The 15,368-nt window shown below is 52.8% G+C and overlaps 1 protein-coding gene across 2 annotated transcripts; it reads right to left on the minus strand.

The window, feature by feature from the left end:
• Nucleotides 1–1,839: 1,839 nt before the first annotated feature.
• Rhod (ras homolog family member D) lies at nucleotides 1,840–10,290 on the minus strand. 2 transcript variants are annotated; one of them, XM_090348654.1, is made up of 5 exons: nucleotides 10,041–10,290; nucleotides 6,466–6,553; nucleotides 5,875–5,984; nucleotides 3,338–3,447; nucleotides 1,840–2,355 (listed from the first exon to the last, which is right to left on the minus strand). In XM_090348654.1, exons 1-5 carry the CDS (start codon nucleotides 10,161–10,163, stop codon nucleotides 2,247–2,249), a joined length of 540 nt encoding a protein of 179 aa, XP_090204780.1. In that variant the 5' UTR covers nucleotides 10,164–10,290; the 3' UTR covers nucleotides 1,840–2,246. The 2 variants fall into 2 exon arrangements, with proteins under 2 accessions (XP_090204780.1, XP_090204779.1); XM_090348653.1 differs by having other exon boundaries at nucleotides 3,313–3,447; nucleotides 10,041–10,222.
• Between the last annotated feature and the right edge of the window lie 5,078 nt (nucleotides 10,291–15,368).

The raw sequence follows: 15,368 nt of genomic DNA on the forward strand, positions 1-15,368 counted from the left end.
ATTGTCCCTGAGCTCTTCAGATCACAGCTACCACCCTACCCCTTGAGCCACAGTGCCACTTCCAACTTTTTCTGTGCATGGTGTACTGAGGCATTGAACCCAGGGCTTCATGGATGCTAGGTAAGCACTCTACCATTAAGCCACATTCCCAACACCTCAGTCTCTTATCCTGACCCTTCCAGTGGGACTTTCTCCACTAGGCAGGGACTGGGAGCAAACCACCTGGTCTCCACAGCCTCGGCCCCCCATGTCCAGGACTGCAGTGGTGGTAATGGGGAAGAAGGTGAGGCGGGGATCACCTAGTCCCTGCAAGCCTGTTTTGGGGTTTCTTGTCTTCCTAAATTGTGAGCTCTTTGGGCACCTGAATACATTGGTAAAAGGCAGGGTCTAAAGTTGGCATTCGTCATATGCCATTCAGGACTAGAGTCCAGGACAGAGCTTGCCAGCCTGGATACTTGCACTGGACAGTCCTGGGCATCAACTGTATAAGAAACTCACTTAGAGCAAGGACTTAGGGGGAGTCCACCTGAGATGTAGTGTGGCCCGTCCTTCCTCTGTCTTCTCATCTAGCTCCGCTTTCTTTCTGGTCTGAACGGACTTGACCTGAAGCAAATCGTGAAATGGTAACCGGAGCCAGTCCACACCCAGGTGCTCTGGGCTGAAATCCAAGCTTTTCCCACAGTAATGTAAACACAACCCAAGTTCTTAGTAAGGCCCCAATCCTAATGATTATTGTGTGTGTGGTACACATGTGTGTGCATCTGTGCCAGTACTTTGGGGCTTGTATTCAGAGCCTGCACATTGTCCTTTAGCTCTTTCACTCAAGGTTGGTGCTTTATCACTTGAACTATACCTCCATTTCCAGACTTGTGGTGGCTAATCAGAGATAAGTCTCCCAGACTTCCCTGCCTGGGCTTATCTTCAGCTCAGTTTCCTGAGGTATGAGCCACCAGCACCTGGCTTTTTTCTTTTCCAGTCCTGGGGCTTGAACTCAGGGCCTGGGCATTGTTCTTGAGCTTTCTCAAGGCTAGCACTCTAGCACTTGAGCCACAGCACCACTTCCAGCCTTTCCTGTGTATGTGGTTTTGAGGAATCAAACCCAGGGTTTTGTACCAGTAGGCTACACTCTTGGCCCTGAACTCAGGCCTCTTTGTGCTCAAGGCTAGCACATTATCACTTGAGCCACATCGCCACCTTCAGTTTTTTTTCTGAGTAGTTTTTCAGAGATAAGAGTCTCATGGCCACTGTCTAAAGACAGTGAAACTTTTTTTTTTTTTTGGTGGGTCATGGGGCTTAAACTCTGGGCCTGGGTGTTATCCCTAAGCTCTTCAGCTCAAGGCTACTGCCCTACCCCTTGAGTCAAGGACCCACTTCCTGTTTTTTAGTGATTAATTGGAGATAAGAGTCTTAAATTCTTTAGTGCCCAGGCTGGCTTTGAACCTCAATCCTCAGATCTCAGCCTCCTGAGTAGCTAGGATTATAGGCGTGAGCCACCGGTACCCAGCCCTTTGTTCTTCTTTTTGCCAGTCCCAGAGCTTGAACTAAGGGCCTAGGCATTGTCCTTGAGCTTGCTCAAGGCTAGTGCTTTACCACTTGTGCCACAGCAGTGCCTCTGGCTTTTTCTGTGTACGTGGTACCAAGGATTCAAATCTAGGGCTTCATGCATGCTAGGCAAGCACTCAACCACTAGGCCTAGTTCCCAGAAGAACTTTAAGGTCACGATAAAGCTAAGTCTGCATCCAAGTGGTCCCTTTCCATTGCTTATGTGGGCTGATCTCCTGCCCACTGTGGAATAATGCATGTAAACATAAAGATCCTCTGAAGTGAGAGGAGGGCACAGATGACAAGTGGTGTTATTTTAGTGTTACACTTAGAAGGGGACAAGCTGGGAGAAGGGGAAGAGGTAGAATGTGGGTTCTGGCAGAACCTGTAGGTGCAACCCTGGGCGCGGCCACCAGGTGGCGCCAGTCCAGGCCACGCAGGATGATGGCACTGATCTGGTGCTGGGACTCTTCTAATGGGTTCTCAGTTCCCAGCCCCAGGGACCCAGGTCTCAGCAGTGCTCATCTGTGGAAGTCCATCCAGCCTGTGCCTGGGTCTGGCCCAGCCTACATGGCAGAGAGTCAGCACCAGGTTCCTTCTTGAGCAGTTAGGGCAGACCAGGCCAGGGAGGGCTGCTCAGGTCACCACGCAGAAGCTCTGGGTAAAGCGGGTAACGCGTCTCCACAAGTTGCGACCGCGGCTGCTCAGAGCCACCTCGGCTGCCTCCTGGAAGATGGCATGGACGTTGTCACGGAGGCGAGCTGAGCACTCAAGGTAGGCCACTGCACCCACAGACCTCGCCATCTCTTGGCCCTGACAGGGAGAGATCAAGGGGACTGCAGTGAGTGAGGAAAAAGGGGTGGTCGTGGGGGGTGGGGGAAGGGAAGGAGAAGGTAATGGGGATGGGGGTGTCTCCCTATTGTCCTCGTCGCAGTGCGGGGAGTCTGTGGGACAACAGTGAAAGGTGGTGCATGTGTGCGTGTGTGTGTGTGCGTGTGCAAACTCAAGGCTAGGATTACAGTTGTAAGCTACTGGTACCCAGCTACGGTAGGGCTGTTTTAGAGAATCTTCAGCTCCTGTACAGTGCTCTGCTGCACTTCACTTTTTCCTGTCTCAGTGCTGGTCTCTGCTTCTCTTTGTAGCTCAGACTGTCCTCCAACTCACAGTCCTGCTGCCTCGGCCACCCAAGTGGTGGCATTGCAGGGATATGCCACACTGCTTGACAGATCTCTGCCTTTTTTTTTTTTTTTTTTTTTTTTTGCCAGTCCTGGGCTTGAACTCAGGGCCTGCTTGCTGTCCTTGGACTTTCTCAAGGCTAGAGCTCTACCACTTGAGCCACAGCACCACTTCTGACCTTTTTCTATGTATGTGGCACGGAGGAATCGAGCCCGAGTTTTCGTGCATGCTAGGCAAGCACTCTACCACTAGGCCAAACTCCTGGCCCCAGATCTCTGCCTTTTAACTCACCAATCTGTTAATGTCCAACTATCCCAGGCACCCCCGCAACAGATAGGGGGCCACGGATGGAATAACAGGCCACACCCGTGGGCCTCTGTTTTCCTGTCTCTCTGATGAGGACTTAGGCTGGGACTAATTTTGGCATGCGTATTCTCCTTCCTTCTCCAAGGAACATCCCAAAGCATCTTAGATACCACTTCAGGCTGGCAGTTCTCCACCCCAGTTAGCAAGCGGACCCTTCCCTCCCTCGAATGCACTCCCCACCAGCAGGCACCCTTCCCGGACCCTTCCACCCTGAGCTAGGCTTCCTACCCTGTGGTAGGTCACGGGCTCCAACCTATTTTTCCGCAGCTTGTTCACCAGCGCCTTGTCCTTTCGAAGGTCAGTCTTGCATCCCACGACGATGATGGGCACATCCTTGCAGAAGTGAGTCACCTCTGGATACCACTGCAGAAAGTGGGGAATGGGAGGTGACACACGAGCTCTGGTCTTCAGAGGGCCCCTCTTCTGCTGCCCTGGCCAGTGCAATTACCATTTAGGGTGCACACAATTCAGGGCCTTCCCTTCATTCAGCTTGTTTGCTCACGTGGTGCTGTACCACTTGAACTAGGCCTCCAACCCTGCTTTTGGCTGGTTATATTAGAGATTGACTCTCATGGACTTTTCTCCTTGGGCCAGCTTTGAACCCTGTTCTTCCAGATCTCAGCCTTAGGAGTTGCTAAAATTATGGATGTGAGATACCTGCTGGTATCCCACCCATAGTCATTTAAAAACCAAAACAAATCTGCTCATGAAATGGAAGCCACAGCTCTCTTCCTTAACTGTCGGCCCATTGAAGGGAGGGCCCCTCCAATGTCATTGCAGTAGCGTGGATAGAGAGGTTATTTTAGTCTGCACCACAGCCAGAGGCCAGGAGGCTTTCCATTCTGAGGCTGCACTGCTGCTAACTGGTTCTACTGCTGAGGTCTCACTCCACATTCACAGATCTCTTGTGATTTTTATTTATTGTTGAGGCAAGGCTGTTAACTTTTTTTTTTTAGTCATTCCTGGACCTTGAACTCAGGGCCTGGGCACTGTCCTTGGATACTTTTTGCTCAAGGCTAGCCCTCTGCCATTTGAGCCACAGCATCACTTCTGGCTTTTTCTGTGTATGTGGTACCGAGGGATTGAACCCAGGGCTTCATGCATGCTAGGCGAGCACTCTACCACTAGGCTACTCTCCCGGCCCCAAGACTGTTAACTTTTACTCAGGCTGGACCCAAACTCAATATCCTGCCTATGTGTAAGTTCCTGATGCTGTAGCTGTGTGTAGTGGCTCATGCATGTAATCCTTATTACTGGGGAAACACAGGCAGATGGATTGTGGTTCAAGGCCAGCCCGGGCAAAAGTTATTGAGCCCCTGTCTCAAAAAACAAGCTGGTAGCTCATGGCTGTAATCAGGAGGCTGAGATGAGGGTCATGGTTCAAAGCCAGCCTGGGCACTAAAAAGTATGGGAGACTCTTATCTCCAATTAATCACCAGAAAACTGGAAGTGGCTCAAGGGATAGGGTGGTAGCCTTGAGCTGAAGAGCTCAGGGACAGGGCCCAGACCCAGAGTTCAAGTCCCACAACTGACAGCAAACAAAAACAAAAAACGAAGCTGGTGGGCTGGGAATATGGTCTAAGGGTACAGTGCTTGCCTGGCATGCATAAACAGAAAAAGCCAGAAGTGGTGCTATGATTCAAGTGGCAGAGTGCTATCCTTGAGCCCAGAGAGGTTCAGAGACAGTGCCCAGACCCTGAGTTCAAGTCGCAGGACTGGAAAAAAAAAAGCACAAGTTGGCATTTGGGCACAGGTGGCTCATGCAAATTGAGATCTGAGGATCGTGATTCAAAGTCAGGCCAGGCAGGAAAAGGGGCATGAAGTTTTTTTTTTTTTTCCTGCCAGTCCTGTGGCTTGAACTCAGGGCCTGGGCACTCTCCCTGACTTTCTTTTACTCAAGGCTAGCAAGCACTCTACCACATGAGCCACAGCATGACTTCTGGCTTTTTTGGTGCATGTGGTACTGAGGAATCAAAGCCAGGGCTTCATGCATATAGGCAAGCACTCTACCACTAAGCCACATTCCTTGCCCTCCTGAGTCTCTTATCTCCAATTAACCACCAGAAAACAGGAAGTGGCACTGTAGTTTAAAGTGGTAGAGAGAAAAAGCTCAGGGGCAGCACCCAGGCTGAGTTCAAGCCCCATGAACGACAATAACAACAAAAGCATGAGACCCTATCTGAACAACAAACAAAAGAAGCAAAAAGGACTTGGGATGCAGTTCAAGTGGTAGAGGGTGAGGCCCCGAGTTCATTGCCTAATGCTGTCAGATACAAAAATAGTTCCCGGTATCTTGTCGCCATTACTAATGCTGTCCCTGCTGTCCTTGAGGGTCCTGGTAGCACTGTGAGGGGCAGAACCCAGGCAGAGGCACATCTCTGGGAAGTCTGGGGACCCATGCAATTTCGCAATCACCCAAAGGCTGCTGATATAGCCAGCATGCTGCCTTGGGCCTGCACACGCTGGGGAAATAGCAAGCGCTGGGTTACCTAGTATTCTCAAATGGGTTGGAGGCATGGCTTCAAAGGCAGAGCAGAAGCCTAGCAAGCAAGAGGCCCTGAGTTTAAACCCCCGTGGTGGTCTGAATCCACAGCAGGGAACTGTCAGGGCCACTTGAATGGCAGAGGGTAGAACACACGATCACGTCCTTCAGGAACCCTGGGTAAATGACTGCACTAGAAGAGGGCAGCCTCGATGCCACCTAGGGCTGAAAACCTCCAATAATTGGCAGTCAAGGGTCAGGAAAATAGTCTGGCTATGGCCACTGCCCCCACCGCATCTGATACCTACCCGGTTAAAGACATTCTCAAAGCTGTTCGGGCTGGTGACATCGAAGCAGAGGAGCAGGACATTGGCATTGGAGTAGAACAGGGGCCGCAGACGGTCATAGTCGTCTTGTCCTGGGCAGGGGAGAGGGGACCAGTCCTTTCAGACTTCCCCTAGCCTTGAGCCTTATGGAGGGCGCTGGAGCAGGCAGGCTTGTGGACCAGGCCAGAGCCTCAGTTAGGTCACCCTTTGGGGTGCCACTGGCTGGCTTGCCTGTGGGAGGTGGTACCTAGCCTGGGAACCGTGACCAGAGGCCAAGCTCTAGAAGGAGTGAGTGGGAGCAAGGCAGAGGATGGGCAGGGGGCAGACTAGAGGAAGTAAGGCCTATCTGCTTTTCCCTGGGCTTGGGATGAGGCAGAGGGCAAGCAGGACCCCAGGAAAGACAACTTCACCCCCAGGGAGAGGGCTGCTGGGGTCCCCTGAGTTTAGCCTAGAGTTAACCTTTGGGACACAAGCCAAGTGAGGTCTTAGTGAAGCTGAAGTTGGGGTGCAAAGCAGGGCAAGACTGTGTCCCAGACATCTGGGGTCCCCTCCTCCCAGCCCCAGCACACCCACCTGCTGTATCCCAGATTTCGAGGCATACAGGTTTGCCTTTCATTTGCAGATTGACAATGTACTTCTCAAATATGGTGGGTGAGTAGCTCTGAGGAAGGAAGGAAGCTTGTGAGAGGCAGGCAGGGGGCAGGTCAGAACCTCAGGAATGCCAGTAGCCCCTGGGATAGCTGCTGCCAGGTGGCTGGCAGCATGTTGGGAGGGGGGTGGAGATGAGGTGCCAGCAAGAGCCCTGCCCTTTCACGAGTTCCCGCCATCTGGAATGACATAATCTTCATCCTTGGCCCATTTATATGTTCATTCAGCAAACAGTACCGTTTCTTCTGTGTGCCGATCCTTGGGTTTGAACTCGGGACCTGAGTATAGTCCTTGAGCTTCTTTTGCTTAAGGCTAACTCTCTACCACTGTGACCACAGCTCCACTTCTGGTTTTCTGGTGGTTAACTGAAGAGAAGACTCTCATGGACTTTCCTGCCTGGCTGGCTTTGAATCATGATCCTCAGATCTCAGCCTTCTGAATAGCTAGGATTACAAGCATAAGACACCGGGCCTACCTCAGATGGCTCTGGCTTAGAATCTAGCTCTGGTACCCACCAGCCATGTGGCCTTGAGCCAGTCCTGTCAAAGGGGAAGGTGGCATGGGTGCTGGTGGTGCAGGCCTGTCATCTAAGCTACTGAGATCTGAGAGTTGCAGTTCGAAGCTAGTCTGGCCAGGAAGGTTGATGATACTTTTATCTCCAATTAACTACTAGAAAAACCTGGAAGTGGCAATGGGCTCAGAGCGATAGCGTACTAGCCTTGAGTAGAAAAAGGTCAGGGATAGCACCTAGGCCCTGAGTTTAAGTCCCATAACTGACCAAAAAAAAAAAAAAAAAAGGAGGGGGGCAGGTGTCACCTCACACCTCATAGACTGGCAGGTGAGGTCCAGAGTGAATGTTTACTACTTAGCTGATTGCCCAGGTCAGCTGCTCCCCACCTGTGACAGGCACAAATGCCTGTGGCTGAGCCTCCAACTTGCCACCCACCTGCTAGTTGTTGGGGTCTCCTCATCTGAGCTAGCCTGCCTCCGAGTCCTTGGGGAACACATGGGATTCAGAGCACCGTCTCCGAATGAATGGAATGTCAGGGGGACGCTCATCTTCTGGGCCAGGCCCAGAGGAAGGACAAGTGTCTCGTGCCTGAGGCAATAACTGTGGCTCCGGAGAGTGGCCATCAAGCTGTCCCCAGGAGACCAAACTCCAGATCCAACTCTCGCATCAGAACAGAGCAGACGGGTCTCCTCTATACCCTTCTACACCCTTCTGCAGGCTGTGGAATATGATCTGGGAGACTTTGTCCACAGCTTTGGTCCCGTTCTTTGCCCTCTTCTTTCCCCCAGGCAGGGTCACCCCCCCACCTGCCCCCTCCACACACACCTGACTAGTAAGCTTCTAATCTTATCTGTGGAGGTCAGTCAGAGATGAGTCAACCCATTCCTGCCTCAGGATACTACGGGGGGGGGGGTGTTCCTGCATGTTCTCATGCAGTTTTTAGGGGACAGGGTTAGGATCACCTACTCCCATGCTCTATGCAGCCACTAGGTACTGGCACCCAGCCCTAGACCTCAGATCTCTTTCTACCTTGCTCCCTTTGACCTGAACTTGAGGTTGGGCCTCAGCTGATGAGGGTCACTGAAGTTTCTTCAGGTATAGCTCAGTGGAAGAATGCTTGGCTAATAAGTGCAAGGCCTTGAGTTCAAACCCCAGTACTGACAAATCCCCAGTCTGATGTCTGTCCTCTGCAGTGTGGGCAGGAGCTGCTGCTGCCTGGGAGAGGAGGCGGGCACAGCTGGGCTGTGGAGAATGCCCTGCTAGGCGCACACACTGCAGACTCCCTTTTTTTTTATTTTTTTTATTGTAATTAATAGAAGGGTTACAATTCTGGGGCTTGAACTCGCGGCCTGAGCACTGTCCTTGGACTTTCTCTTTTTTTTTTTTTTTTTTTTGCCAGTCCTGGGCTTGAGCTCAGGGCCTGAGCACTGTCCTTGGACTTTCTCAAGGCTAGAGCTCTGCCACTTGAGCCTCAGCACCACTTCTGGCTTTTTTCTATGTATGTGGTACCAAGGAATCAAACCCGGATCTTCGTGCATGCTAGACAAGCACTTTAACCACTAGGCCAAACTCCCGGCCCCTGCAGACTCCCTTTCTAAGCTCAGACTTCCCTTCTGCAATGTGAAGCCTCTCTTTTTTGGTGAATCTGTCAAACCAGAGGCTATTGGGCACGTCTGTAATTCTAGCCACTCGGGAGGCTGAGATCTGAGGATCAGGATTTGAAGCTAGTCTGGATAGAAAAGTCCATGAGACTCTTCTCTCCAATTCACAACCAAAAAGCCAAAAGTGGGCTGGGCTCAAGTAGTAAAGCTCAAGACCTTGAGTTCAAACTCTAGTATTGGCACAAACAAACCAAAAGACGACCCCAAAGGCCTGTTCACTTGTAGTTCAGCATTCAGGCATTGGAGGCAGGATAACCGAGAGCTTGAAGTTAGCCTCTTGTGCCACGGAACCCAGAGTCCCCAGAAGGGAAGAGCCATCCCCCAGTGTCCCCTGGCTGGCCCAGTGTCCTCTGGTATGTGGACTGCTCTGTGCCCATCTCCACACTGGAACCCCTCAGAATTTGGCAGAGCCCCTCACACCAACCAAGTCACCATCTAGGACATCTGATCCCAGTGGTGGGGAGGCCTGAGCCCTTCCTGGACCCCTGTGGTACTCTTCCCAGGCTACCATCATGGTTGACTTATGGACAGCATCTGAGGGCCGGGAAACACTTTCAAAGGAGGTGACATCAGCTCTGTGGTCCCCAGAGCCTGAGAGGGAAGACCCCATGCTGTCTTCAGACCCAGCCCCAGCCCACTCCACCCCAAAGGATGCTAGGACAGGAAGGGAGGAAGAGGAACCGCTGGGGGGAAAACTCATAGGTTCCTAGGACCCCAATCCTCACAGAACCCCAGTACCTGGGCAAGCCCTAGCTTCTGCCCGGCACTTGGTGTCTGCAGAGCCTCCTAGACAGCCAGTGGAAATCTCAGGACAACAGTTCCAGAGTGCCCGGATGTACCAGGCACAGGTGAAACTGTTCACAGCCTGGCATTAACTCTGCCTCATCACTCCCAGCGGCCTCTCCACCCCACCAGGCTTAGCAGGTCATCAAGAGGCACTCAGTTGTCCAGCTCTCACCTCAGGTGGAGCTGGAAGTGTCCAGTAGTGCCAGGATCACTCACCAACCTCCCGCCAGTCTGTTCTGTGCAAAGGCTCAGAGAGGGTAAGGAACTTACCCAAGGGCACACCGAACGGCGCTTCAGTGGCACAGACACGAGTTGAGCCGTGCCAGCCCGAAGTGCCCACTGTCTCCGTGGCCAAGCTGGGCCCCCAAGTGTTGCCTGTCGGCCCTGCTAAGTACCCAGGCTACTAGTTCGGTCCCCACGCGCCCCCCTCTCTCCCAGGTGGGTGCCACGGCTCCAGGGGCCGGAAGACCTCGGCGGGGCCGCGCGCCCCCGTGGCAGCTCCCCGCAGCCGGGCACGCGGCGCGCGCCAGCCCCGCACTCACCTCGGGGAAGTTGCCCTGGGTGAAGACCAGCAGCAGCGAGGTCTTCCCGCAGCCCCCGTCGCCCACCACGACCACCTTGACGGACGGCGCGTCCTCGCCGCCCGGGGCCTGGGCTGCCTTCATCCCGGCGGGCGCGCGGGCCTGGCGCGGGGCGGCCGGCGGCGGGACAGGAATGTGGAAGGGGCGGGGCGGCGGGAGGAAGTGGATCGGGGCGGATCGGGGGCGGATCGGGATGGCCGAGGGCCCTGGGGGGGCGGGGGCCACGGGGCCCAGGTGAGAGGCCCCGGCCGACCCGAGTTGGCCAGGTGCGGAGGGCTGCCGGGCTCTTCCCTGCGGCCCCGATGGAGCAGTGGCCACGGCCCAGGCCCGACGCGCACGTCCTCGGGCTGGCAACGGATCCCAGAGGGGAAGGACGAGCTGGGGACCTGGTGGGGACCCGGAGGAAGGGGACACACCTGGCCCACTTCCCAGAGAGGAAGGAGGTGGCGGTCAGCCTAGCTTTGATCTGTGCTGAATGGCAGGCAGGATGGATGGATGGGTGGGTGGATGCATGGGTGGGTGGGTGGATGGATGGATGGGTGGATGGATGCATGGGCGGATGGGTGCATGGGTGGATGGATGGATAGATGGACAGATGGATGGATGCATGGGTGGGTGGGTGGATGGATGGGTGGATGGATGCATGGGTGGGTAGATGGATGGGTGGATGGATGCATGGGTGGGTGGGTAGGTGGATGGATGGGGGCCTGGAGACTAGCTGCAGACCTCCAGGCGTTGCCAGCTGGGTGGGGAGGCCTGGCCTGGCCTCCCCACATCAGTCACTGGGTCTGCCGCCCACCTGCCTCTCCCTCTTAACCAGCACCAGGCAGATTCTCTGAGCTCCTGTCTGGCCCTGGTTGGCAGTGACCCGGCCATGATACCAGCCATCTCTAAAGTGCTTAGAGCTCTGGCCCATGCCTAGTGCCATGAATATTTTTTGTTTTTGTTTTTTTTCACAACTAGCATTTTGAGCTCATGACTCACTTTTGCTTTGCTGGCATTCTACCAATGGAGCCATGCTTCCACCCAGACTCTGTCATGTGAGTGTGTGTGTGTGGTGTGTTGGTGCCAGGGCTTGAACTCAGGGCCTGCGCACTGTCCCTTAACTTTTTTCTCAAAGTTGACACTGTACCAATTGAGCCATAGCTCCACTTGGGACTTTTTGTTGGTTAATTGGAGAGAAAGGTCTCACAGACTCTTCTGCCCTATTTTGCTTTGCATTGTGATTCTGCAATCTCAGCCTCCTGGATAGCTAAGATTACAGGTGTGAGCTATCAGCACTGGGGTTTTTTGAGATAAAGTCTTATAGACTTGATTGCCTGAGCGGCTTTGAACCATGATCCTCTAGATGTCACCTAGGGTTTATAGGCATGCATGGGCTATAGGCTCCCAGATGTGGTTAGAATTTAACCAACACAGATAATCTCTTGTTTCTAAAGACCTAGGATCCCTAAACAAAGGCCTCATCTTGAGAATCAGAATTTAACCAACACAGATAATCCCTTGTTTCTAAAGACCTAGGATCTCTAAACAAAGGCCCCATCTTGAGAATCTTGAGGCCTGGTGTGGGAGACAAGAGGGTATCAGGGTGACAAGAGCTCTGCCAGGCAGGGAGCTATGTCAGGCAGGAAGGGGACAAAAGAACCTCACTGTAGTTGGCCTAAGATTCCTTCTGTCAAGAGAGGCCAGACTATTTTTTCTTTTGTTGGAAACCAGGATTTGAACTCAGTATCTGATGCCTGGTCTTACTCATTGGCTTGGAACTCTTAAAACCTGAGCCACACTTCCAACCCTGTTGGGCAGATTCTTGAACAGTGAGAAGACAGTACAGCAAAGGAAAGGCAGGGAGAGTGAGTGGAGAGTCCTGCACACCCCCCCCATTCCCCTCCCCTGTGACAGAGGGTAGGACTTGGCAGGCGGGTTAGTGCCCAGATGGTGGAGCGCCAATCCAGTCTCGAACTGGAAACCTGCTGTCACCCACCCTCTGCTCCTCCTATGGGCCAGAATTTATATCTTTTTAAAAATAGACACAGGCCTCTCCCAGGACTTGGACCAGCTGTTTCCATTGAAGCTTAATAAAAGTAGTCATGACATCATCACCTGTGGCCTTCACAGCTGAGCAGGTGAGAAAGCACCATTTGCTTCCTTTGGGGCCTCACTGGGGTCCCTGGAGGTGGGAGGCCCTGTCTGGGGGGCTCACTCCGGGCCAAGGTGTCAGCTGTTGGGAACCGCCACCAGGCCTCCCTCACCTGATGAGGAAGGCTCATGCTAGCTCCACCCTTCAGGTGTCTTTTTCCTCCCCGAAACTGCTGGAGGGCTGGGCAGGACTTGGCATGGGGCTGGGTGCGTGGCTACCAAGCACAGCTCCCGCCTGGAGGTGTGGTGGGGAGAAGTCCTGTGCCCCACAATCAGCTGTCTGCCTCGTCATCCCTGGTGCTGTCACTCAGCCAGGTGGCAAGGCAGGTGGGGCCGGACTGAGGGGAGAGGAGCTGAGAGGCAGGCCCAGGCCTTGGTTGCTATAGAGATAATCGCTGTAATGACACACTTGATTGCTGTTACATTTCATAGTTTCCTAATAACAGTGCCATTAATGAGTTGTGAACCTAGTGCTAACACTGCTCATCAGGTCATGGGGATGGTACCCCCTTTTACCAGATGTTGCCTAAGGCCTGAGAAGTTAGATTCTTGTGGAACCTTAGCAGCTAGTAAGAGGCCAAACTGAAATGCCGACCTAGGTGTGACCCTAAGATGCGGAGCCAGGATGTGGTCTCTGGGTGTCAAAGCCAGCTTCCTGAAAGAGGCAGGCTAAGCCAGGTCCCAGTGGTGCATGCCTGTAATCCAGGCTACTTGGGAATCAGATCTGATGGATTATGGTTTGAAGCCAGCCCGAAGAGAAAAATCTATGACAGTCAGCATCCAGAATAGTGAGCAAAAATGCAAAGCTAGAGGCAAGGCATGGCTCAAGTGGTAGAATGCCAACCAAGCAAAAGTTAGGCTTCTAGTCACTAGGCCATAACTGCCTGCCCTGGCTGGCAGAAAATTTCCTCATTCTCAGACATTGCTGGGCTCTGAATGACAGTTTTCCAGAGGTTTATTTGTGGAGTGGGGAGGCAGCCTCAGGTCACAGAGTCTGCCCAGTTGGAGAACTGAGTGTTGTTTTTACTGATTTCCTGCCTGTGGGTGACTCAGCCCTCTGGAGGCCCCACGGTTCCCAAGCTCACAGTTCTTTTCTTCTTCTTTTTTTTTTTTTGGCCAGTCCTGAGGCTTGAACTCAGGACACGGGCACTGTCCCTGAGTTTCTATTGTTCAAGATTAGCACTCTACCACAGCACCACCTCTCTGTGATACTGAGGAATTGAACCCAGGCCTTCAAGCATTCTAGACAAGCATGCTTCCACTGAGCCACATTCTCAGCCCTTGCTCATAGTTCTTTATGGGTCCTGCGCAGTGTGTGACTGCCCTGAACACCCCAGAAGAGCAGCAGCCAAACCTCATGCATTTCTGTGGTGTTGGACGTTTTTCTGGATCAGGTTGGGGGCTTAGGAACTTCGGCCAGCCCCACCTCGGATGACCACGTGTGACTCATCACTGGACTTTAGCCCGTGTCACTCGGCCTGGCACCAGCTGTGATTCTGGTATGTTAGGTCCAATGGACAACCTGGCTTAATAAACAAGGAAAGGGAAGGAAAAGGACAGAGTGGGGAAGCGAGGAAAGCAGCAAAGAGTAGCTGGATGCTGGTGGCTCACGCCTCTAATCCTAGCTACTCAGGAGGCTGAGATTTGAGGATGGCAGTTTGAAGCCTATGCAGGAAAATCCCTGAGACTCTTATCTCCAGTTAACCATAAGAAAGGAAGAAAGAGAGAAAGAGAGACAGGAGACAGAGAAGAAAGAAAGCTGGACGGGAGCTATGGTTCAAGTGGTGAAGTATCAACCTTCATCCTTCAGCAAATAAACTAAGTGGGAGTATGAAGCCAGCACCAAAAAAAAAAAAAAAAAAGAGAAGAAGAGAAAGGTAGGAAAGGAGGTCAGCAAAGGGAGGGAGGGAGGAAGATGGCTCAAAACAGAAACAAACCAAATAAATGAACTAGGGAACAAACGCCTGCAAAAATGAATGCACAGGGCTGGCTGGGAATGTGGCCTAGTGGTAGAGTGCTTACCTAGCAGGTATGAAGCCCCGGGTTTGATTCCAGAAAAAGGCAGATGTGGCACTGTGGCTTAAGTGGTAGAGTGCTAACCTTCAACAAAAGAAGCTCAGGGACAGTGCCCAGTCCCTGAGTTCAAGACCCAGGACTGGCAAAAGAAAGAAGAGAAACAAAAAAAAGAATGCATACAAAATATGGCTTCATTGCAGAGGTTTCAGACAAGTGCCCACCCTCCAGCAGCTCTAAGGATGATCCCCCCAGCCCAGGACCCTCTACCCCATTTTTCCAATGCTACCCCTACCCTCCCTTGGCTGAGGCTCTTTGGTTCTCTGCCTCACGCCCCCCACCATGGCCTCACTGGTCTCTGCTAGGACTTCCTGCTCTGGGGATTGAGGGGAAGTGGTCTTCACTTTGGGGGGTGGGGTGTTTTGAATGGCTGAATGAGGGGGACAGTGCATACCTCAAATACGTGGTCCTGCCCCTTAGGAGTGGGGCCTTAAATCCAGGCAGGGCCTTGCATTCCTGAGTCATCTACACAATCCCCAAAGTCACAGATGCTTAGACTTTTACTGGCCATTGTGGCCATCACACTTTTTCTTTCTTTTTTTTTTTTTTTTTGCAAGTTCTGAGTCTTGAACTCAGAGCCTGGGCACTGTCCCTGGGGATTCTCAAGGCTAGGGCTCTATCATTTGAGCCACAGTACCATTTCCAGCCTTTACTGTGTATGTGGGACTGAGGAATCGAACCCAGGGCTTTGCTAGGCAAGCACTCTACCACTAGGCCATGTTCCTGGCCCACCACTCTCATTCTTTACATTGGGGGCAGAGGCACACAGCAAGGAAGCAGCAGCCCCAGGTCTAGCCAGGTGAGAGCCACTGTGTACAGGACACACAGTACATAAGCTACCTGCCCTGCCTCTCCTCCCTGCCTCCCTGACTTGCTGGGGGACTGGACAGTTTGAATTGAATGCACTGAGAGGGAGCTGAGTAGCTTCATGTCAGTGCTTAGTGTGTGCTTAGTGTGTGCTTATTGTGTGTGTGTAGGGGGGGGTGGGTGGCTTGAACTCAGGGCCTGGCTGTTGTCACTGAACTTTTTTTGCTCAAGGCTAGTACTCTACCTCTTGAATCACAGCTCTACCACTGCTTT

Source organism: Megascapheus bottae, chromosome 16 (genome assembly GCF_031878675.1).
Source record: "Megascapheus bottae isolate mThoBot1 chromosome 16, mThoBot2.hap1, whole genome shotgun sequence".
Taxonomy (NCBI): domain Eukaryota; kingdom Metazoa; phylum Chordata; class Mammalia; order Rodentia; family Geomyidae; genus Megascapheus; species Megascapheus bottae.

Excerpts from the sequence above, each read along its gene's own strand:
- Rhod (XM_090348653.1), bottom strand. The coding sequence starts at position 10,163 with ATGAAGGCAGCCCAGGCCCCGGGCGGCGAGGACGCGCCGTCCGTCAAG. Across the intron at positions 6,554-10,040 it reads CCCAGGGCAACTTCCCCGAG|AGCTACTCACCCACCATATT; the intron begins GTGAGTGCGGGG and ends TTCCTTCCTCAG. Across the intron at positions 5,985-6,465 it reads CGAAATCTGGGATACAGCAG|GACAAGACGACTATGACCGT; the intron begins GTGGGTGTGCTG and ends TCCCCTGCCCAG.